Source organism: Erpetoichthys calabaricus, chromosome 16, assembly GCF_900747795.2.
Source record: "Erpetoichthys calabaricus chromosome 16, fErpCal1.3, whole genome shotgun sequence".
Taxonomy (NCBI): domain Eukaryota; kingdom Metazoa; phylum Chordata; class Cladistia; order Polypteriformes; family Polypteridae; genus Erpetoichthys; species Erpetoichthys calabaricus.
Window position 1 is genome coordinate 53,428,148 of NC_041409.2, and position 25,750 is coordinate 53,453,897.

Sequence of the window (25,750 nt, forward strand, 5' to 3'; positions counted from 1 at the left end):
TTAAAGGTACTTCTCAGACCAACGTGCCCCACCTTTTTGGGTGCGCCATAGCATGGCATTTGAATCCCGTTCTTCTTTTTGTTCATCAGAATGGCTGAACTGAGGAATATGACAATCGCCAGTAATATCCCGGCCAAAACCCACGCAGCTGACTGGTAAATCAAAGCCATTTCTGTCTGGATGGGATAGTCTTCATGAAGAATCTTCATGTCTAAAATGAAAAGCATAAAATTGCAAAGAAATATTAGAAACCAAATGTTTAATTCACTAGTGGTCCCCAGTGTTTAATATTTATTTTCAGGTTTTTAAAAGCCCCCATCTCTAGTCTGGTCATTGTGTCTATTTAGCAGCTTCTGACTCTGGCTGACCCCCAACTAAGCGCTGTGCTCAGTGACAAGGCCTAGCATTTCAGATTTCTTCATAGTGATAGTCATTGATCTCATCTTCTCTCTTTTGGTTTTTAATTTTCCCAGTTAATCAGTGGCCTTTCTAAAATATTTAAGGATTAGTCTGAATAGAGATGATCCCAGGGTGAAGTTAGATTTAATGACAATAATAATAAACAAATGATGAACTGTGTGTATCGACATCCTCCTCCTTTTTAAGCTTGCTGATGATCTGGAGTGCCACACGGAGGCTGTTACATGTCATCATAAACCACACATTTTTTAATATTGGAATTCATCTGTGAAATAACTACCTCCTCTTCACCACTACTGTTCTGCCTATGATGGAATTAGATGAGAATTAACCAAGGAAATAGGACCAGGAAATGGACATGACAAAACCTTAGTGCTGCGGTGGGTTGGCACCCTGCCCGGAATTGGTTCCTGCCTTGCGCCCTGTGTTGGCTGGGATTGGCTCCAGCAGACCCCCGTGACCCTGTGTTCGGATTCAGCGGGTTGGAAAATGGATGGATGGCTGAAAACCTTAGTGTCAGAGGGGCAGACAGAAAATACCAACTAGCAAAGCCAAATGCAGAAAGAAAAATCAGTGTCAGGACAAAGAGCAAAATTCTAAGCCCAGAAAATTCATTTTTTCGTTCAATCCTACACAATGCAAAAATGTTGTGTTTTTATCCACAATCTGGGACAACCAGGAAATGAGCAACACTGACCTTTATTACGTTGACCCACTGATGTTACAAGTCACACAAAGTAGCAACACCCTTAGCAACAGCAAACAAAGTGTAATTTGAAATGGCAGCAGTGAAACAGTTCAAAAAAAGGGCAAACATGGCAAAAGGCAAAAAAGTATTCCAAATCTGTGATCTCATGAGCTGAAAATGATTATAGAGTGAAGAATCCACACATCCAGAAAGACCAAATGAAAAGCAATACCTGCACAACTCCAAGACAATCTCAATGATACACTGCTGGTCTCCCCTCTCTGACTCAAAATAAAGGCAAAGGGTGGACCCAGCAGCAGTGACGTCAGGGTGGCTCCATCTCGTGGGGGCTCAACCCACAAAACGCAAGGAACATCGAAATATTTAAAGAGACACAAAAAATGTATTACATAATAAAATAACAAAACTAATGCAGTAACATCAAGAATAATGAACTAAACTCACAAAAACAACAATAAAACAACAGATCTGTGCAAACCCTGGCTGACACCTAACAATACTCTTGGCTTTTTTTGGGTCACTTTGTCAAATATAATAATTGATTACATCAATGCTGACCATTCAGGATTTTCTCCATTTTATAAAACAAATATTTCACTTGGAAAGCAAAACCCTAAAAGATACGATCAAGGCGGCACCTCTCTTACCTGTACTGGAAACTGTGGTGTGAGGTTCAGTAGTAGGCAGCCTCTGGGTTTGTTCGTCAGCATAGGATGTCTGAAGGGTCGAGGACCGCGTGGAGAGTATCACTGGGATGACTGTGGTGGTGCCATCTTCAGGAAAGAATGAGACAAACCTCAAGATTAGTGTGCTCAGCATAATGATTTAAAGTCCCTTATTTTGTATAATGGAGTCAAATGTAAAGGAATAAGCTGCAATCAGGATTAGGAGCAACACCCACCATGCAACATTGGAGGTTATTAGGAAATGGGGGAGCGACTACAGGACAGTGAATTCCCATGAATGTCACGCATAGTGAGAAGTACAAGGCTGTGGTTTATATGGATATTTGGAGTTTTTTTGGGTTTATCTTGCACTGGCAATGACAAATATGGTTGGAGATTTTTCAGGTGAGGAAAAACTTTGAGGTCAGTTAGTTCTACTCAGTGGCAGAGAGTGGTGATGTGCGGGATGATGATTAGCAACATAAGGAAGAGTTTCACTGTAATAATACGGAAACAAAGACTCCTGCTCTGATCCACTGTGCCACTTCACTGCTTGTCTGTCAATTACAAAGGCAACTTAACTTATGTAAAAATGTTTGAAACATAACTCTGTGACACTTTGGGCTTCAGTGACTAAATGTATTTCAAAACAACAAGCAGAGCTATTCAATTACAATTTTAGTTGGGCCAGATTTTCAATCCAAGAAATTTAGCTGGGCCAGACATTTTCAGCAGCCGATAAGCAGCAGGTAATGACAAATTTTGAATCAACACAAATGAATGTATTTAAAAACCAATAATGTTTATTCACTGTTTCCCTTTTACATTTAGTCACATCTGACACAGACACATGAAATATGTATAAAAAAACAACAAAAAAGCGATAAATGAACAGAATCAGAGGTGGTAGCAATACTTTTTTCCACTTTTGAAATAAAAAAATAAACATTTTGCTCAAATCTGACCCAGACACATCTCAAAGTGCATAAAATCAAAAAAAGTACACAATATTAGCAATAACTTTGGTTTCCCTTTTGAAATATGAGATCCTCCCCCAATTTAAAGGGGTGGTCATGACAGGCAGGGGATTTGTTTTTTCATAGAACTTAAACTCATTCACACAGTTTTAATCACTCAGAGGTTAAATTTGAGTTCCACAGCAACGCCTTTCCAGAAAAAAAACTACCTTAGTAAATGTTTAACAGCAATGCACTACGTATGGTGTGATAGTGGATATTAGTACATTTACTTTAATGATTTGTCTTTAAAATGTCAATGTACAGAGTTCTTGGGTGTCATGTAATGAATTATCTATATATATAATTCACTAAGCAGCTGACCATGACACGCAAGACGTACGCAAGGCAGAGACCATGGGATACACACGACAGAGCCACGCCCGCCAACTCTAACCCTCCTCCCATGTATTGGGATACGCACAACCGCGTCCACCCTCGCAAACTGTTTTACACGCTGCATACAGAGATTCCCATCCACGACAAACATGCTTCTTCTTAGATGGTCCTGCAGGAACAGGGAAAACCTTTGTCTACAAAAACCTGATTCATACCAATTCATACTAAGAGCATAGTGTTTTTGTTGGCTTGCCCAACTGTCCACCCGCCCGCCTGACTGTTACCAGCATTCACCGTAATGTACTAGAGAGTAAAACTATCGCAGCTGCTACCTCACAAACTGTCTTTATTCCCCGGATTTCCCTGAACCCCATCAGATTCAAATTTGCCTTTTACTTTTACATGCAGACAATTTCCTGTTAGATTGGCCTTTGCAATGACAATTAATAAGGCACAGGGCCAAACTTTCAAAAAGATATGCCTGTATCTGCCAACTCTAAGACCATGGGATATGCACGACAGAGCCCCGCCCGCCAACTTTAACCCTCCTCCTGCGTCCACCCTCGCTCTCGAGGCATGAGCAGGCAGTGCGCATGGGGTACGCACGACTGAGCGTTGTTCTTAGTCACGGAAGCATAGTCATACTGTCTGCTCAACAATACGCTGACTACATGAATACTTCCGGAGTTTATGGTGGCAAGGCAGAAATTGTGGCAATGTCCCAAATGCTTCCAGCTACTATCACCATTCACTTCCAGGATATCCCTGACCCCATCAGATTCAAATTTGCCTTTTACTTTAACACGAAGACAATTTCCTGTTAGATTGGCCTTTGCGATGACAATTAATAAGGCACAGGGCCAAACTTTCAAAAAGATATGCCTGTATCTGCCAAAACCAGTTTTCAGTCATGGACAATTGTATGTTGCTCTCTCCAGAGTTCCATCTTTTCATTCACTCACAGTCGTATCCTCAAACCCACCCTATTTCGGCAACTGTGTCTTTCAGGAAGTGTTCACCCATCAATAAATAATTATGCCCGTGGGTTGGCTAGTTGACTATAATTATTACTATTTTTTTTTTACTAAATCTTATTTTCCATGTTGATGAGCTCCTGTTGAAGAATTTACTGGTAACAGAACATGTAGTGCGCACGCCAAAACGACTGAAGTAACAATACCATTTTAACAAAGTCTACTGTCCTCCATCAATCACAGAGCAGCCTAGTAAAGCGACAGTAATACACCTGCAACCTTAAAACGCAGACTTCATCACATCGCTGTGTGTGACGAAACATCGGGCAGGCGACTGCTCCTACATGTCTACTGACGGAAAGGCCAGCATTTTGCACGGAGTATGAGTTAAATCAGAAGAGAAATGGCATGCAAACACAAGGAGACTGGTGACAATCACACCTTAGTGTGAAATCAGAAGAGACAGCTGAATTCCACAGGGCACATATATCTTCATAACAGGGGACCTTTATGATGGGCAGAGGAATTTCAAATGTTTTGCAGGCCTACATTTTGTTTTGATGACCAGTTGCTCATTACTCTGACACAAATGTAACCTGCCTCTCGTTGAAATTCATGGCCATCCCGTCAGCCGCGCCGTGTACTTAGAAATATTTTCCCACACGTGTCTCCAAGTCTGATGTCATTTTTGCTGCGTCTCCCTCGCACCCAGTGAGGGATATAAACTGGCCTTTATGCGACTCAGGGATATACAAGGGGGGGTCCACACCGACACCTATGTTAAAGGCAAATCCGCTTTACAAAAAAAATGGCCTTTTGCATCTGTTACAATATAATAGTGTAAAGTTTCAATGATTTCATTCGCCACTGGCAAACTAAGTAGAAATGATAACCGCCAAAGCCGATTTTTGGTTGCATTTAAGACCATTTTAGTTGCAGTCTGGAGTCCTGGTGGGACCACGGACTGGACCACTCAGAGTTTGCCTCTGGGCTGCATGTGGCCTTCGGCCTGCCATTTGAATAGGGCTGATCTAAAGATTACAGTGATTCAGGAATTCTCTGGCACTGTAAATTATTGGCACAGTGCCGCCATGATCTGCTATCTGTGATGTGTTTAAATTTGGCCAACAACTTCAGCTTGAGACTTCAGCACCAATTTTAAGTTCCTATTGGGTACTTTTTGGAAAATATTATGTTCAAGAAAAAGCCAGAGACCATCGACATCCAGCAACTAACAACAGCTTGGGAGTCTTTACATCACTTGAGATGGAATTTGCTGCTTGTGAAAGCCACAAGATACTGTAAAACGGTATTAAAAAAAACATATTTTAGACACACTACTAATACATCAAACTCCAGTCTATTATCACTGTTATTTTGGAATATGACACAGTGTTACAAACATCTCTTTGATCATGTGACTAGAAAATAGAAAAATGCTCCAACTTTCAAACCAGCTAACCAAGTCTCCGAACGCACCTCAATGTTACGCTATGCATACATTTTTGTACTTGCTTGATCTTAATAACATTAAAAATAAATATCACCAAAATACCCCCTAAAGCCATGCGAAGCAGTAAATGTTAATCAAAAAAAACCCAAGTAGAGGGTGGCAGAAGTTGGCCAGCAAATAGAGCAGACTGAAGGACAATGACAAAGAGAGAGGAAACACCATGATGGAGCAACCCCAAGCTAAGTCCTGATCATCTGCACTAAGCCATCTTGGAATTGTAGAACTGGGTGGGCTGTTGATCTGTAACGCATCAAGTTCTGAGATAGTGTCATGGACAACATGGGTTGACTGGTGTCCCAGCTGAGATTTGTGGTCCCTTACCTGGTTGGGATGCTTTTATAATGGAGGGAACATGGATGGGTGGAATTGTTGCCCAAAGATTTGAGGGGCTACAATGCAAGCCATTAAGGATGCCATTTTTCTAAAGTGTTTATCTTGTTAGTGATGGAATTGTTCTGCTCTAGACTCCTGGTAGTTATGATAGCCTTCCCTTAACTATTTTTCAATGGGACAATATGGCTTTGAAATGCATGACATTTTAATCCTGATCCATATACAGTAGTGATCTCTTTATGGGATTGACATATGTGTCCTGGCCTCCTAAATCTGAAATTGGAAGAGTTTTAGGATATCCAGTAGACTATGTGACATTCTGCTATTCAGATGGAGAAGTTTTACGATCATTCTCCAAACAACAATGGTTATATGTTTGAAAAACTGAAATCTCTCCTTTATAGAAATGTTCATACCCTTCCTTGGCAGTGGCACTTCAGATTGTGCTCAGGTCTGTTCTGTTTGCTTTAATTCTCCTTCAGAGTCCAACTGTGGTAAATTCAACTAACTGGACGTGGCTTAGAAAGGCACACATGTACCTGTGTATAGACACACTGCATGTGAGGACAAAAACCAAGCCATGAAGTCCAAGGAACTCTCTGTAGCCCTCCATAATCAAACCATTTCTAAGACTCTGAGTGTTCCCTGGAGGACACTGGCCTCAAGAAGTTTGAAGTTGAACAGTAAATTGAACCAGGACTCTTTCCAGGTGTGGCTTTCCATCCAAACTGAGTAACCAGGGCACACATTTGTCTTTCCAAACGAGGTCCAATCAATTCAATTTACCAAAGGTGGGCTCCAATCAAGTCGTAGACACATCTCAAGGATGGTTAAAGCAAACAGGAGGAACTGCACCTGAGCACAATTTGGAAGGGTCTGAATACTTCTATGAAGGGGAGATTTCAGTTGGTGGCTTTTAATAAACTTACAAATCATTCTGAAAACACTTTTTCACTTTTAATTATGGATTATCAAGTGTAGACTGATGGACACAAATGGCAAATGTATCCATTTAAAATGAAATCTTCAACACAATAAAGTGTGCAGAAAGTGAAGGAGATGTTCTGAATCTATAGCACATTCTCAGAGTGTATTCACGCTTTTCTGAAAGGAGTTACAAAATAAAAAACTGAGGAGGACTGAATGGGATTTGCATCCTTCACGCTATGCGAGCTTTAATCCTGTGCCAACTGTAATGAGATGAAGCGGCTTACCTAAGCACTGAGGACAACACTGTCCTTTCCTCAAGACAGGGACGCGGCAGAATGCTGGAGGGCATCCTTGTGAGAAGCACCTGATGGTTCCTTTATTGCAGATGCAGCTTGTGCATGGATTCTCTTTCCATGACTCTCCAGCCAATGAGATCTCCCCATTAGAGGACATGCAGAAATCCTGCTGGCTGGCGTTGATGGGTAACAGCGGCTTCAGTTGGTCATCTGTTGGAAGAGAGTTCATTTTCTGCTGTTAAATTAAGGCTCTGCACAATGCTGGTTTCACGTTTTTAATTTGTTTCAGTGCCTCTTCCCTAAAACACATTCTGCTTTTTCTTCATAACTGGATTGGCCCCACAAGGATTATAATACGTATTTACAACTAAAGATGCAATTCAACTCAAAACAATAGCTGCTCTGTTTTTTCCCCACATAGCTGATGTCACACACTAATATCCTGTTACAGTTCATGGAAGCAATAAAAGTTACATTAATTGTTATTTGTGATTTTTTTCCCCTCTCAAAACTGATTATGAAAAACGCCAGCTGGCATCTCCATGGACTTGGTGGATGCCACAATAATGACACACACATGGCACATGGCGTACCTGGGCAGGCATAACAACATGCAGTCTGAGCTTTGAAAGGTGAGTGACACAACACCGGCGGGCACACCTCAGTGTCACACAGAACCCGACCCTGGCGGCACGTGCAGCGAGTGCAAGTGTCCAACTGCCAAGTCTCTCCTTCCACGTACAGCTCCCCACCAGGTGCTCTACACACCACCAGATCAGGGGTTTCAGGGTGCCCACTTCCAGAGTCATCTGAAAAACACAACATTGAAAAAATGGATACCTCCTGCTGCTTTCAGTCAAATTACCAAACAGAAATACCTGTGGGCAGAATTATAGCAGTGCACAGGATGGATTTGCGTGTTTGTCATTTGTCACTGGAGATGACACTAAACCTTAAGTCCTGGGGGTCCTCTCCCATGATTCTCTTATATGATGGTTAATGTTGAATGCTGGAAGCCTTTTGAAGTAATGCCAGCTGTAATGATTTAGGGTGTTAAAAATTCTTTATGCCGTTGCATTTAGCTCCCTTCTCAATTTTGAGTCGGATTATTAAAAATATAAAACTGAAATCTTTCACTGATAGAAATATTCAGAATCTTTGGTGTGGCACTTCGAATTGTGCTCAGGTTCATCTTGTTTTCTTTAACTGTCCTTGAGCTGTGTGTAGACCCTGACTGGAGTACACTAGTGGCACATTAAACTGAAAGGCACACATGTACCTGTGTATAGAAGGTCCTGCAATTCACCATTCAAAGCCATGAAGTCCAAGAAGCTCTGTGTAGACCTCCGCCATCAAATTGTGATGAGACACAGATCAGGTCAAGGGGATCAAACCATTTCTAAAGCTTTGAGCTTTCCCAGCAGCACAGAGGCCTCAACAATTGTGAAATGGAAGAATTTGGAACAACCAGGACTCTTCTTAGAGTTGGCTCTCCAACCAAACTGAGTAACCAGGCAAAAAAAGAATTGGTCAGGGAGGTGGCCAAGAATCCAATTGTCACTCTAACATGACTTCTGATGTCCTATGTTGAGATGGGAGAACCTGTCAGTAGGACAAACTTCTCCACAGCATTCCAGCAATCAGGTGTTTTTGGTAGAGCAGCTAAACAGAAGCCAGTCTTGAGTTAAAGGCATAGGCTAGATTAAAGGACTCTAAGAGCGCAAGTAAAAAGATCTTTGGTCTGATGAGACAAGATTTCAACTCATTGAGCAGAACTCCTGGAATTATGTCTGGTGAAGACCAGGCACTGCTCACCACCTGCCCAATACCATCTCTGTGGTGAGTCATGGTAGTGGCAGCATCATGCTAGGGGGACAGGAAGAATGGTCAGAATTAAGGGAATGATGAATGCAAGCAAACACAGAGAGGTCCTTGAAGAAAATCCAAGGCCTACAGCCAAGGCAACGCTGGAGTGGATTTAGGACTAGTCCCAGAGTCTCCTTGAGTGATCCAGCCAAAGCCCAGACTCCTGCTCCAGAGTGTACATGATATAGACTGGGGCAACAGTTCACCTTTCAGCATGACCCAAAGCATATAGCTAAGACAATGCTGCAGTGGCTTTGGCGTGACTCTGTGACTGTCCTGGAGTTGCCCAGCCCTAGGCTCCTCAGTACCTCCCCTGGGATGCTTGGTGGCAGCCTCTCTGGGTGACGTTGGTGTGTCAGTTTCTTGCAGGGCTCCATGGGAGATGGAGTTCTCCACAACCCTGTGGGGATCTGGGGTGGCCACCAGGGGGTGCTGCATGGATCCTGGAGCCAACCTGGACACTTCTACAGCCCCGCCCGGAAGTGCAATTAGCAACAGGTGATCAAGCACCTGGAGCACTTCCGGTTGAGCTATAAAAAGGACCAGCATCCACCACTCAGGAGCCAGAATCGGGAAGAAGAGGATGAGGTTGCCTGGGAGGAGTGGTGGTGCCAGAGGAAGGATTGGATTGGTCTTGAGTGCTTTATTTTATTTGTGAATTTCCCCTTGGGATTAATAAAGTATCTATCTATCTATCTATCTATCTATCTATCTATCTATCTATCTATCTATCTATCTGGGACTGTGTTGTGGCTGGAGGGATTATGGGGAAGATATGCCCTCCAGATGAAGAAAAATAAAAGTGGTTGTGTGTTTTTACACGTGCCTCTGTGTCAGTCTGTGCCAGGTCAGGCACTATATAGCGCCTTTTACACTATATATAAAATTTAATGTCTTTCTGTCCGCTTTTCACGAGAGGACTACTTAACGGATTTAGATCGTTTTTTTTTTCTATAATTTGCTTCAACATTCCGGTTGATTTTGAGACTTCTCTCATCGCGCTAAGTATCATAGTTCACATGCAGGGGTGATTTATTCGCGCAAATCTGAGACAGAGGCTGCGGGCCGAGGGGAGGTGGAAGCGTGACGTCAGCAGTGGGGCCCGGCCAGGCCCTCCTCACTCAGTCACGCACCAGCCTCCGTTTGAGTCACTGGACCTCTCGCCACATTCTAGAGCGCACCTTGCCTCTGCTTAGCTAGCGCTACTTGTTTGCTTATTGATTTTTAAAGTTTGTCCTGTTTCACTACTATGCAGGCGGAGCCACAGGGTTACGGCTAGTATTTAATATTTCAAAGTGCCACATGGACGTATGGTAAATGAACAGAGGGAGTAAATAAGTAACTGTATCATGAATACTGGGTTTGTCCAATGGGTTCTGGTTTCTTACTTTGTTTCAATTTAGTGAAGAAAAGTCAATATGTAGCCCATGCTATTAAATGTACGTAAAACTGAGCATAGGAATAAATGATATGATGTAATCAAGTGAAGCTGTGAAAAGAGTAATGGAGACCTTGCTGTGGATTATCACGTTCTACATTCTGTCCGTTGACAGACGCTGTTAATAAAGCAAAGCATGGCGGGTGGTTGAGCAGCTGTGTGCTGCACAGTCCTGCTCTAAAAGATAATTGCATTCAGATGCCTACAAACACATCCTGTAAACGCATAAGGTAAAGTCCTGGAGAAGAGTTTGTCACTGTGTCATGTAAATCATGAATTGGACTTTCAAATTCTGCAAGAAGCCAAATATTAAAAGTGAATTTCTTCACCACAGCAACTAAGAAAAATATCTATCTGAAGACAGTGTAATGTGCCTGAGCTTTCCTTTGCATGGTTTTGGTGTATTTTATCTTACCTAAGCCATATGCAGCAAATAGTGGTGCTTTCTCTGCATTAAATGAATGTTTTTTGGTTAAGAAGAAGCAGCACTGAACTGACAGGTTGGCCTGCTGGGGTGTTGTTTTCTTCTTCTTCAACTACACTGCATGGAATTTGCACAAACCACAGGCACTTACCTTCACAGCTTGGACAGCACTGTTCTTCTCGAACCATGGGATGAGAGCAGTTTGGGACCAGACAGGTAATCAGTACACACATCTCATGACCAGCGTGGCAGTAGCAGTCCCGGCAGCCGTCATGCCAGCTCTCTCCTTCTTTGTAGCGATGGCCTGATGTAGTGAGGCAGTAGCTGATCTTTGGAGCTAATGGTGGTGTTGTTGTTAGGATTTCACCAGTCTCTGACAAAAGAAAAGATGAAGGAACAATCAGAGAGAAGTGTCTCTTCAGTAAAAGGCGCATAGAAGCTCACTAGGAGTTTACAAAAAGACACCTAAAGGATTCTCAGAATGTGAGAAACAAGATTCCCTTAGTCTAATGAAACCAAGACTGAACTTTCTGGGCTCAGTTCTCAGCGTCATGTATGGAGGAAACCAGGCAGCACTCATCACCTGTGCAGTACTACTACTAAAATGGTGAAGTATGGCGGTGGTAGCATCAGGAGACTTGGTTAGGTTAGGTTAGGTTTCTTTATTTAGTCATGTTTACACAGGAAAACATGAAATTTGCCTTCTCAGTTGCATCTAATAACAGGTAACAGACAGAATGAAATAAAACAGACAAATAGAAATAAGAAAGGTTAAGGTAAGGCAGTTAGATAAAACATATTTATACCAAAAAAAAAAAAAGGTAACAGGATATATATCAAAACCTTAAACATTATCTCCGATATTTCCTATTGAAAAGTCATATGGCACTAGGAAGAAAGGAGTTTCTGGAGCGATTTGTGTGGGGACTAGACAGGGTTGAGGGAAAGCTGTATGGAGCAAAGTGCAGAGATATTCTTAATGAAAGCCCTGGACCTTAGAGTGGGCTGAAGGTTCACACAGGAATGTTCTTGAGTTGCCCAGCTAGAGCTCAGACTTGAACACAACTGAACATCTCTGGAGAGACCTGACAATACATATTCACTGATGTTCTTCATCCATCCTGCCGGAGCTGGAGAGATCTGAGAAGAAGAATGGCAGAAACTTCCCACACAAGTCTCCAGGATGGAGTCTCCAGGATGCAGCTACTGTTAAAGGGGCTTCAAAAAAGTGCTGAGTACAGAGTCTGAATATTTGTGTTAATGTGAGATTTTAGTTTTTCATTTTTAATAAATCTGCAAAAATTCCTGAAATCCTGTTTTTGCTTTGTCATGCTGGGGTACTGAGTGTTTCTGGATGAGGGAAAACTGAACTGCAGCATAACAGCATCTGTAGAAGTAAAGGGTCTGAAGACTTTGTGAAGGTGTTATGCATCTTTAGTGAAGTTAAAACAATTAATAGTAAGAGCGGTCCTATGTCTAAAGAAATCAATTCCTCATACAGCTACTGTAAAGCTTCTTAAAAATTCACAAAAATGTGCTTAACTGAGAAAAATAATTAACAATACATTTCATATCACTCTTAACAGAGAAGAATGGAGTTTTCTGCACCGTTTGATAAATTAGAAGTATAAACATGTAAGGGAAAAAGTGCTTGGAACTGCCTGGCTGTGACATTCTGACATCATTTGTACCAACACAATTAAATTACAGAGCGAGTTTAAATACAACATTTTAACTTTATATTTTTGTTTTCTAACAACAATTTACATATAAGAAGTCTTTTTTCAACGAATCAGATGTTTACTCAAGACTTTTAATATGTTTCACTAATTTAGGACTTTATACTTAATATAATAATTAATATATTAATACTTAATGACATCAGGATGTTTGTGGAAAATACCATTTATCTTTGTGCTGAGTGGTGTAGAGCAGGGGTCTCCAACTCCAGTCCTGGAGAGCTACTGTGGCTGCAGGTTTTCATTCTAACTCTTTTCTTAATTAGGGACCAGCTTTTGCTGCTAATTAACTATTTCCCTTTATTTTAATTGACTTTTCTTGAGTCTCTGACCACTAAATTGATTCTTTTTTCCTTAAACGGCACCTAAACATAAATTTGATGTGAAGTGAGCCAACAGATGAGCAACTAAGTTGGGGCCTCAAACTCCAACCTTCATTCAGTTTCTTAACTTGAAGCCAATTCTCGTTGCTAATTACACCCGTTATTTAATTCCATTGTGCTCATTCTGCCATGGCAGACATTTCTAAAACTGTTGTTTTTCTTTTTGAAGAGCGCTGTCAAAATGTTTTGTGGACCTGAGCAGATCAACGTTACTGAGGCCTTCACCTTTCTTTATTTTCACTTATTGTGCGATGGACACAGGTTGTTGTTGTTTATGTGTTGGTTCATTTTGTGTCTTAATATTGTTTGGTTGCTAATTAAGGAAAAAAGAAATAATTAAGGGGCCTGAGTCTTAAGTTGTGCATTAATTAAAATTAAGGCAAAGAGTTAATTAGCAGCAAAATCTGGTCACTAATTAAGAAAAGAGTTAGAATGAAAACCTGTAGCCACAGTAGCTCTCCAGGACTGGAGTTGGAGACCCCTGGTGTAGATTAACATATATTTAAATATGTTATGCAAATTAACCTAAACAATAAGACACTGAATAATATTAATAATTTATATTTATATAGCGGCTTTCCCATGCTGAAGGTGCTTATAGCACAAGGACGATCCAACAATCTGTGTAACAAAAAGATGTCTATCTTGAATTTTATTTTTTTTACAATGACTCTAGACTTTTTTGATTTATTAAGTAATTTTCCCTAACAAAATGTAATAAATGAATCTCCCAAGACTTTATCAAAGATCTAATAATGAGTTTGCTGAGGACTCCAGCTCATTGTAAACTCTAATGCAGTGTGTGACACCTTTAAGAAGCACACCTACCTTTACAGGCACAGACAGAGCAGCCTTTTCTGTTCTGCTTGTAGCCCTCTGGACATTCCTTGCCGCAGGTAAACGGAGGACATTTCACACAACGGCACATCTCACAGCCGTGTTTGTTCTTTCTGTTCAGAGTAAAACACACCAGGTGTTACACTAGAGGTACTAGCGTGAGGTGAATTTAAAAGAGTATCCCTCCCAAAAACAATATTTTGCTTAAATGTTACTTACCCCATGTGCTTTATAGCAATGGCCAATACAAATTTTACTTCTGGTGTTTTCAGGCATAAAGGAGGTAAGATGGTTGCAATAGGGGGTCCAATGCAGCACAACAGCAAACAATATCAAAATATCCATGAAAAAAAACGTGTCTTACTTATGCCACATAATCCACATGCAAAGTCAACCAGTCAATTACTCACAGGATCCAAAACATGTATTTCCACTAATTTCTTTGTTTGTTAAAACAAATTGTTCTTTGTCACTTCAATAAAGGCTTCTCACAAATGAGGAAGGAACACACGAACGCACACATGCCAACGAGCTCTTGATGTTGTGCTGAAGTGATTGATATCTGGCATAGAAGATCGTAAATATTCTGTATGTCTTTATTTGTAGAATTAGCATATTACTTATTATAATGTTTAAAGAGTAAGAAAAATAGACAAACCATTATTTTCTCTACCTCAGACTTTATGAATTCTGGTTATTATGACTGAATTGCTGGCTAGCTCTGCCAGAGAGGTTATAGTTTAATTGCTTAATGACTGGCATTTACTTTTTTTTTTGGTTGTTTGTTTGAAGGATTCTAAGAAGAAAAATGACTTGAATTTGAGGGCTGAGTCAGAGCTATTCCACTGGTGAGTGGCCCAGTAAGATGTGTTCGTCAGGAGTTACACGGGAGCAATAAAGAAAGAGGACTGCAATGGTTTGCTCTCTCTTCCATGTTGCATCCTGACAAGCGCAGACCAGATGATGACCTGAAGAAAGCAGGCTGCCTGCACACGTGGGGATGATGAGATGACCAGCAAGAATCAAATGCAACTGCAGGGTGTGGTGCCACCTGAAATGACACATCTAGCAATATCAGGTTGTATGGTTTTTGATGTATAAAACCACATTCTGTTTGCTTGTATAGTTATAATAAAATAAATTAATACATAGTTAAAAGTGCAGCTCGTTCTTCTGCTTGTTCTTTTATTCTGTCTAATTGCCTGAGTTTATAGATAAAGAAGGGAAGGGGAGAGGAAGTGCTGAAATGAAGTAGTGTATCTGACTACAGAGTGGTAAATGTGTTTGAGACATTTGGTTAAGTCTACACAATAAAGAATATAAAGGGGAATATAGGGTCATCATAGGACCCTACACGACAAAACAGACACACCTGCCCCCTCTTCATTGGCTGCCCAGAAGCTTCCTGCGCTGTGTCCATGCGTATGTTCCTTCCTCGTTCATGAGAGAGCTTTCCAGAAGCAGTTTGTTTAAAAATATTTTGGTGAAAATCCATGTTTTAGACATTGTGAGTAAGCGACTGCGTGACTCTGTATGTGGATTTTACATGAGATTCTTTACATGATTTTCCCGATTTGTGTTCGGAACCCTAAATGTAGTCTCCTGCTCAGATGAGTTCTCAGGTGTTCACAAAAGTGTGAGCTGTCAGCTCAAGATAAAATGTGATCTAGAGTGGAACCCAAATAATTCACATTTCTGTCCATTTCTGACCGCCAATGCCTATTAAGGATGATCTCTTTTCTTACATCCTCACTGTAGCTGTGGGTGTGTAAGGTTTAGTTCAAGAATGGGTAAAACGCATGCCGAAAGAAATCTCTCAGTCCTAAAGTTAATTTTAAAATATTTAGTGAAAATTCAAAGCAAATAGTCCACACAAGAATAAAAAAAAATGTCATTACACACGTAGAATAAAAGGCAAAACATTAGAAAAAATGTCTCTTCTCTAAACTTAGCTTTTCTTGTCAAACTTTAGTTGTTTCTATACTTAAAGATACTTTACTTCTTCGTCAGTACGCTTTAAACGTACAGCGCTGCACATTCAATAGAGCGCGTTGTCTTTCATGTTACTTGACACATAAGGCACGGTTTAAAACCATGTGCCCTCAACGCCTTACACATGGCAAGGCAGGCCACTAATTGAATATAATGTATAGTCCGAGAAGCGAGAAATAGAATATACCAATTCAATTCAACTTATGGGGGTTGTAGGAAACTCCCATGACTATGCAGTAATATTTAGGCAAACATTTATATAACTTAAATAACTAGCAAATGGCTCTTACATTCACACTGACATCACCTTGACCATCTGTTATGGTGTGAAATTTTGCATATAAGTTGATAAATACTTTGTATGTCTTTACTTGTAACTTATAACACTAATGTCCATCATTGATAAGAACAACAATGGTTAGATGGGTAAAAACTAGTCCTTTGTAATTTTACGACAGGGTTGGGAGAAGTTCATCAAACCAGTTTGGCAAGTGATCCTCTTTAGGACTTTCTCAGTCAACCCCCACAGGAAAGCCAGACTACCTAGCTAGCAAGCATCAGCTCAACAAATGGTTTTGGGGGGTGGCAGGTGTGAAGATGTTTTCTGTTCCCTCATTGGTCTGAAGTATGGCTGTTTGGAACTGGCTTGTATCAGAAGCCTTTAAGTACCATGACGTCCTATTGGCTCTAGGAGTTGGACAGAAAAACCTTTAAATTTGCTGGCTTTACCTCCTTCTCTCTCTCTCTCTCTGACCAAACTGATGAAGGAGTATCTCACACACCATGAACTGAAAAGGACAACACAATGAAGAGGACAGCTCGGCAGCCATATTGAGACAGGCATGCAGCATGTTCTGAAGAAAGCTGACCACAAACAATGCCTTAACTAGAGACGTTTTAAGTAACTAACAAATCTGTGTGCCGCCTGAAACTACACATCAGCATTTATCAGGTTGTATGGTTTCCAGTATTCACTTGTACTTTGCATATTGTTATTATTTATGAATATTATCAATAACACATTATTTAAAGTGTAACTTAACTCCTGCTTGCCTTTTACTATACCTTATTGCCTGAGGTTATAGATGTAGAAGGGAAGGTGGGCGAGATGTTATATGGTACAATACCTTATAAACAGCGGCAAGTCTGTGAGATCTGAGGCATTCTGACAAAGGCTACATATTAATAATACAAAATGGGAAAGGAGAGTAATATATTAATTTAGTATTAGTATAGTACTATTAATATAGTAATATAGTAATAAATTACTCTACCAAGACAAAACATCGTTCCTCATAAGACATCACCAAGCTGACGTGTTTCTGCCATTCTCCAAAGTCCTGAGGTGTCATCTTTTGTATATAAAACCCAGAGCTGAACTGTTTCCACCTTTGCAGCTATAACACAATGTGTTTGGCCCCCAGAATATTAAGAACAAAAAAAAAAGAGGAGAGGCACCTTAACAGTTACTTACACATATCCATGAGGGCAGGTTTTACCACAAGAGACTGGGCGGCACTTCAGGATCTGCGATACACATTCACAAACTTGACAGCCATAGTCGTCCACCTCATAGCCAGTGGGGCACTGAAGCGAGCAGTAGGTAGTCAAATCAGGACAAGAGTCATCTGAAAGGGAAATGCAAACAAATCAGCATGAGTCCTTGAGCTCTGGCATTGTGTGCAAATTTAGAAGAGGACATTCTGGGAGAACGGACAGATATAACTGAGAAGAAGCATCACAGCACTCCAAGGACACACTTGAGCAAAAGGATGTTTTGAGAGAGAAAAAATAATGGAGAACACCTTAAGTTCTCAGTTTATGACAAAGGGTGAAGAAGAGCCTCAGATTATGGGAAGTCTGGTAGATATGGAATATGGTGACTGGTCACTTGTGGTGGTGGATAACCAGCTCAGGGACCTCTTTGGTACAGGACGTTGGTAACACGGACCTGCTCAGAAACATGATGAGAACAGCAGTAAACTTTAGGGGAGCGTGAACAGTGGGATGGTGGCATGTAGACACTGGGGAGCTCTGGGACGACGGCTCAAAGGTTGAATGTATGCAGCAAAACCCACAGGGGTCTTAAAGTTTGACATGCTTATCAGAACTTGGCCAATGGTAAGTTAAAACATGCAGAAGCTAGTCATCATGACAGACTGATTTGTCATTAGTTTCTAGGTTAGATTTTGTGGTTTTATTTTGAACTATTTATGCCGCCATTTTGTATATCACAGGTGTTGCTATATTGGTGGGCAGACCTATGGATGTCACAACACTAAAAATAATTAGTGATGCAGCACTTTACTGTCCGAGTTCGTATATAAACCTTACATGCCTTTACACTAAACTACCAAATCCATTTTGTTTGCTTTGGATGTTTGCAATTCTTATTGATCCCTTTTTACCCCAACAGCTGTAAGTGCCAACATAATACAGTAGGCTCCTTAGCCACAATACCTGGCAACAATATGAAATCAAGGTTTATGCTATTGTATGAAAGAACATACTACCTTTACTTAAGTTTACAAAATGTTCACAAAAGTTCAGAAGCAGTGTCTCTCTCACCAAACAGTGAATTTTATGAGCTGGAATTTCAAATGTCTCAATGATGATCAAAAGAGAAAAAAAGTATTTTCTCACGTAACAGGTCTAAATGCCAAGACAGTATTTTTACTGGAGACTCACTTAAAAAGTAAGGACCAGTTTTGGTTGCAAAGAGATTGGATTGGCCAAATGTGTCACTCTAGCTACTGTATACAAAGAAAACTATAGGTGTTGAAATCCTTATGCACGAAACAATCTCACTGGTACCACCATGCTGATCCCGAAGGGTGATATATCATGGTAATGGGTAATCTATTTTAATTTAAAGTAATAACCTGGGAATTACGTTAATCTGCATCCAGCCCTACAAGCAGGTCCTCCAACTTGCAGGGAAAACCTGGGGGTTGGTGGACGGATTGGCACACCAGCCAACATAAAAAAGCTCATCTTGTCCCAGTGTGGTGCTGATCTCAATCCAGCGCCATGCTCCCAACCTCTCTCTCTCTCTCTCTAAAGTAATTTTGATAAATATCTACACACCTAATGTGGATGAGAGAGATTTCGTTCAAAATGTATTTGATAAACACTCATTAAATTATAATGGCCAGACTTTAATTGTATCTTATAGATCCAGACCTGGACAGGTCTGTAGCTACAATGATGATAACATCTAACACTGCAAAAATAATCACACAGTTTGTAATGGATCATAATTGATCAAACCCATGGAGATTTTTAAATCCAAACTCAAGAACATATTCCTCTCTCTCATCAGTACATTACAGTTACTCAAGAATTCCCTGGCAGGGAGAAAATTCTTTGTTAGTTGTGGTAATTATAACTCAAAGACACATGATATTCTATATGGTGTTCCACAAGGCTCTATCCTGGGTCCGCTGCTCTTCTCAATCTACATGCTTCCATTAGGTCAGATTATCTCGGGACATAACGTGAGCTACCACAGCTATGCTGATGACACACAGCTGTATTTATCAATAGCACCTGATGACCCCAAATCTCTTGATTCGCTAACACAATGTCTAACCTGTATCTCAGAATGGATGAATAGTAACTTTCTCAAATTAAATAAAGAAAAAACCGAAATCTTAGTGATTGGCAATAATGGATACAATGAGGCTATTAGAAATAAACTGGATGCATTAGGATTAAAAGTCAAATCGGAGGTAAAAAGCTTAGGGGTAACCGTTGATTGTAATGTGAATTTTAAATCGCATATTAATAAAATCACTAGGACAGCATTTTTTCACCTAAGGAACATAGCAAAAGTTAGACCTCTTATATCATCGAAAGATGCAGAGAAATTAGTTCATGCGTTTGTCTTTAGTCGGCTAGATTACTGTAATGCACTCCTCTCTGGACTACCCAAAAAAGACATCAATCGTTTGCAGTTAGTGCAGAATGCAGCTGCTAGAATCCTTACCAGGAAAAGAAAATCCGAACACATTTCTCCAGTTTTGATGTCACTACACTGGTTACCTGTGTCATTCAGAATTGACTTTAAAATTCTGCTTATGGTTTATAAAGCTTTAAATAATCTCGCCCCGTCTTATATATCGGAATGTCTGACACCTTATATTCCAAATCGCAACCTCAGATCCTCAACTGAGTGTCTCCTTAGAATTCCAAGAGCAAAACTTAAAAGAAGTGGTGAGGCGGCCTTCTGCTGTTATGCACCTAAAATCTGGAATAGCCTGCCAGTAGGAATTCGCCAGGCTAATACAGTGGAGCACTTTAAAAAACTACTGAAAACACATTACTACAAAGAGGACTATTTCATTTATGTTAGGTAGAATGCCCAAAGGGGACTGGGCGGTCTCGTGGCCTGGAACCCCTACAGATTTTATTTTTTTCTCCAGCCTTCTGGAGTTTTTTTTTGTTTTTTCTGTCCACCCTGGCCATCGGACCTTACTCCTTTCTATGTTAACTAATGTTGTCTTATTTTAATTTCTTATTTGTCTTTTATTCTTCTTTTCTTCATTATGTAAAGCACTTTGAGCTACTTTTTGTATGAAAATGTGCTATATAAATAAATGTTGTTGTTGTTGTTGTTGATTATTTCTTTATAGATAACAATTTCTTGCCTACGATTAAATCTTGTAAGTACGACACTATTGTTATCTCTGACCATACCCATCTGATCATTGAGCTCAAATGACTGTGCCCTACACGATCATTTCAAAGCTGGCATCTTAACCACCTGTCATTCGTTGATGAGAACTGTACAGAATTCATCTAAGAGAAAACTGGTTATTTTTTTAGAGACAAATGCATCCTCAGAGGTCTCTGCAGGAAAACTCTGAAAGCTTTTTAAGAGGACAGAGAATTTCATATCTTTTCCACAAAAATAAATTGGAAACCAAGAAGGCATCAGAGTTGACCAGTGAAATTACCAGAATAGATGAAAAATATGCCAGGTCTCCAAATGAGGCACTTTATAGGAAAAGACAGGTTTTGCAATCAGAATTTAACCTTTTGACAACAAAAGAAATAGAACAGCTCATGTTTAAATCGCGACATCATTACTATGAACATGGAGAGAAGGCTAATAAGATCTAATCTCAACAAATCCACAAGCAGGAAGTTCGTAATGCAATAACAGAAATTAACAAGACAGAAGGAGATAAAATCATTGACCATTAAAATATAACCCACGCATTTAAAGAGTACACTAAGTCTTCTTCGTATATTAGAGACGATAAGACACAATCTGATTTTTTTTATGTCATACAAATACCACAGCTAGATATTCTTAGTGCAGTGGAACTGGATCAACCTCTGACACTCTCAGAATTACTAGATGTTATAAACTCACTCCAGAGTGGGAAAGCAGCCAGTCCTGATGGTTACCATTGGAATTTTATAAAAAAAATTCAAATAAGTTAGCTCCACTATTATTCGCAACATTTACAGAAGGTAAAGACAACAAAATTCTACCTCAAACTTTTTGTCATGCATTAATTACTGTCTTTCCAAAGAAAAATAAGGAATTATTACAATGTGCATCATATAGACCAATTTCACTTCTGAATAATGATATTATGCTGCTCTCCAAAGTTCTAGCTGGAAAGACTGAGAAAGTGCATCCTTCTATAATACCACAAGATCAAACCAGATTTATTATAGGCAGATACTTAGCTTCTAACCTTTGATGTTTGTTTAATGTAATATACTCACACATGAAATCTAACACACCAGGGATCTTATTATTTTTGGACACAGAAAAAGCATTCCACATGGTAGAATGAAACTACTTATTGACCACATGGCACAAATTTGGGTTCTGCCTAAACATTTCTATATGGATCAAACTACTTTATACCAGTCCAGAAGCCTCAGTTTGTATTAACAACATTATTTTCAACTACTTCAAACTGGAATGTGGCACTTGAGAAGGATGCCCCTATCACCATTGCAATCACCATTGAGCCACTGGCCATTCACTTTCGAAATGTAGGAGAGATAAAGGGGATTACCAGAGAAAGATGTGAACAGAAAACTATATGCAGATGACATGATACTGTATGTATCAGACCCACAAACATCCGTACCAGCAGTCCTCAATGCACATAATTTCAAAAGATATCTGGACTCAAAATTAATCTGAATAAAAGTGTGATTTTTTCAAAGAATTCTGTAGCACACAATATTAGACTGGGCACATTCTCATGTATTTTATAAGGAGAATATAATACTTAGTGGTAAACATCACAAGTAAATATAAATTTTTCTATCTGCATGGAAAAAATTAAACAAGATGTGAGCAGATAGTCCACCCTCCATCTCACATTAGCAGGGAGAATCAGTACTGTCAAGATGAATATCAGTCACAAGCATCTTTTTCTATTTCAGAGATTCCCCATAAACCTTAACAAATCATTCTTTAAGAAATTAGATTCAATTATAACCTCATTTATTTGGAATTCGAAACTTCCCTGCATCCAAAAGATGACTCTACAATGACCTAAAGCAGAAGGTGGCATGGCACTACCTAACTTTCAGTTTTATTACTGGGTGGCTAATGTACAAGCTATAAAGACATGGACATTCACATTGATGAAAACACACAAGCCTGGTCTGCAATAGATAAAAAACAAAACTTGCTGTACTTCATTATATGCCCTACTTTGTACCCCAATAAACACAAATTACCATCAGTATACCAATAATCCAATTGTTTATCAATCACTCAGAATATGGAACCAATGCAGGAAGCATTTTTAAGACAGAGAAGCTTATATTTGTTGCACCTTTACAAGATAATACACAGTATTTAATGTTTGGAAAACATCTGGGATTATTTAAACGAATTGTATATAGATAATGTTGTTGCATCTTATAAACAATTACACTTCAAATTTAATTTCCCATCAACACAATTTTGCCACTACTTTCAAATCAGAAACTTTGCTAAAAGGAACCTGCCCAATTTTCCTCACCTCCTGCCATTTTAATTCCAAAGGCAATACTGATTAAACATTCAAATATCATCTCAATAATACATAAAAACATTTTAAAATCTCCTCCTTTCAAAAATTCTAGGGTACTGCAGGGAAAGGATCTTTTACTTAACATCTCTGAAGAGAAGTGGAAGGCAGTCATGCATAGAAAACACTCCAGCTCCATATGCGCAAAGCATTCAATCATTCAACTTAAAATCTTTTATCAAGCTCATTTATCTTGTTTAAAAGTGTTATCTAGGGCCAGATTCAACATGTGAATGTGGCAATTTAGTTTCATCCTCACTGGGAGTCCACCAAATTAACAAAATATCTGAATGCCTATCAGACAGCCTTGGTGTCACAATCACTCCTAACCCACTAACAGTTGCGTTTGGCTTGGTGATATGCCCAGTGGTGGCTGGGTGGTCTCATGGCCTCAGAACCCCTGCTGATTTTGTTTTTTTTTTCTCCGGCCCTCTGAAGTTTTTTTTTGTTTTTTCTGTCCTCCCTGGCCATCGGACCTTACTTTATTCTTTGCTACTTAGTATTGCCTAATCATATTTTTATATATTTATTTCTTTTCTCTTTCTTCATCTTGTAAAGCAGTTTGAGCTTCAGCATTTGTATGAAAACATGCTATAGAAATAAATGTTGTTGTTGCTGGGGTATGCCCTGATGGTCTTCAAGTGAAGAAAGACAACTAATTTGTATCTGCTTCTACACCACTGACAGCACGTTGACTGGAAAACCCCAGCACACCTGTTATAAGTCAGTGGGTAACTGATGTTCTATACTATTTGAAACTTGAAACTGGAAAAAATAAATTCTCACTTACAGGATCTGTTCAAAACTTTTTGTAAAATATGGCAAGATCTAATTAACCATACCTTAGAGTAGCATTTATATCAGGGAAAAGGACATTCTCCCTTCTTTGCTGTTTTTAAAGATTTGCTTGTGCTGTTGGCGGGGGTTGAATTCTGGTTTGTTAAGTTTGACTTGCTTGTATGAAATGTTGGTTTCTTCAAATTAAATCAATAAACAAATAAAAAAACAAAGAAAGGACACTTGTACCTAATGATTCCAGTGCTCCATTATCTGAGACATTTCCATAGGCAGGCGAACAACTTGGCAGTAGAGCAATGGCAGCAAGTGCCACATGTGAGTACCAAGAAGAAAAATAGAGTAAGCAAGCATCAGATACAGATCAGGTCAGGTTCGGCAGCATGAACTGGCACAGCTCGCTGCTGTACCCCACCACACGACGAAACAGCTTGGGATCCTGGTTGGCAACCCCCAAGGCAGACGTCCGGTCCAGTCCAACCCAACGGAAATAACCCTCTGTCTGCTACTACCAGGTGTTATGTGGGCGTCCCCTTGGCCTGGTACTGCTGTTCGGGTCCACAGCAATGGGGATCTTATGTGTCGGATCACCCTCAGGTAATCGTGCCACATGACTGTAGTGCCGTAGCTGACGCTTCTTCACAAAGCAGGTAATGTGGTTCATTTGGGACTCCATGAGCAACCTCTCATTCAACACAAAGTCAAACCAGTGGTACCCAAGGATTTTCCGAAGAGACAATACCAAAGGATTCCAGTCTTCGTCTCAGGTCACTGGATAGCGTCCATGTCTCGCAAACATATATCAACACAGGAAGCACCAGGACTCTAAAGACTTGGACCTTCGTCCTTTTGCATAGATATCAGGAGCTCCACACACCCCTTTCCAGAGACCTCATGACCCCCATACTCTCCCAATCCGTCTACTGACTTCATAGGAAGAGTCACCAGAGACATGGATGTCACTGCTGATCGTATTACTTATATTTTAGTACTAATGACTAACCACAAAGATGCAGTGTGCACAGCTAAACAGCAGCTCTACTCAGGATTTAATCTTTGAATTTTCAACTCTTGGCTTTGTTGCCTGTATAAACAATCTCCTAGCTTTTTGATTTTTTCACTACGTCCTGACCTCGTCTTTTCTCCTGACCAGCCTTAATAAAACAACATTATATTTACCAAAAAGTAGAACAGCTGCAGGCTGTGATGAGCTCTAAGCAGCTTTAGTCAACAAGGTCTGATACGAAGTAACAAACTGCCTATTGTGTACTTGCGGAAAGGATTTTCAGGGAGTCTGTGCTGAAAAGGGTCCACTGCAACTAAGTGGGATTTCATTGGCATCCCTGGCACTGCGGCTGCCCTCCTGGGAGTTCAACTTTGAGTTAGGCGAAACTGTGAATCTGAAAGAAGTACTGATGTCAATTCATGATCTGTTTGATGCTCTGAATTGATGTAGTTTAAAAATAAGACAACCGTTCGTTTTCTACATTTTTAAAAAGAGATATTCAAAAGGGATGCCTTTGTCAGTGTGCCCTGATGAAGATCTGAATGCTCTTGATTCAGTGATGCGCTTGCCAAGGTGGAAAACAAGTATCGTGTGCAGAAATGCTTGCTCATCACAGTCTTTGTTAATCACAGCCTGTCCCAAATTCCTAACTGGGGCACATAACTTGGCTCACAGAAACATAGCAGCAGGCATTTTAATTGCAGGGAAACTGCTGTGTAAGAAATAGGGAGCTTTATCCTCAGGCCATGCGCGGCACTCAGGGCACAGATCAGCTGGCCCACGACGTGATGAAATACAAAGCCAGTGTTTGAAGACCTGAAAGCTGTGCTATGAAATGGAATCTGTTGGCAGATGGACCTCATTCAGGGTTTAAAAATCAAAGTCAAAACCCATAGCTGCCATGGCTTGGACATACTTTACTGGTGACAAGTTTATCAAAGGTGAAATGCCAAGCATTGTGTTAATGCAAATACAATGAGAATGATGAATGTCTATGGATGTCTTCTGCATTGCAGAATGCAC

The 25,750-nt window shown here is 40.1% G+C and overlaps 1 protein-coding gene across 2 annotated transcripts in view; it reads right to left on the reverse strand.

Moving 5' to 3' along the window:
* LOC114666789 (cysteine-rich motor neuron 1 protein-like) overlaps positions 1-25,750 on the reverse strand; it is a 180,936-nt gene that overhangs the window by 17,873 nt on the left and 137,313 nt on the right. For both annotated transcript variants that reach the window (XM_051919849.1, XM_028821788.2), the window contains 7 exons: positions 17,349-17,502; positions 13,874-13,995; positions 11,075-11,296; positions 7,789-8,004; positions 7,184-7,405; positions 1,777-1,902; positions 33-211 (listed from right to left, as the gene is read on the reverse strand). In XM_051919849.1, coding sequence (XP_051775809.1) covers positions 33-211; positions 1,777-1,902; positions 7,184-7,405; positions 7,789-8,004; positions 11,075-11,296; positions 13,874-13,995; positions 17,349-17,502 — 1,241 coding nt within the window. The remainder of the gene's footprint in view (positions 1-32; positions 212-1,776; positions 1,903-7,183; positions 7,406-7,788; positions 8,005-11,074; positions 11,297-13,873; positions 13,996-17,348; positions 17,503-25,750) is intronic.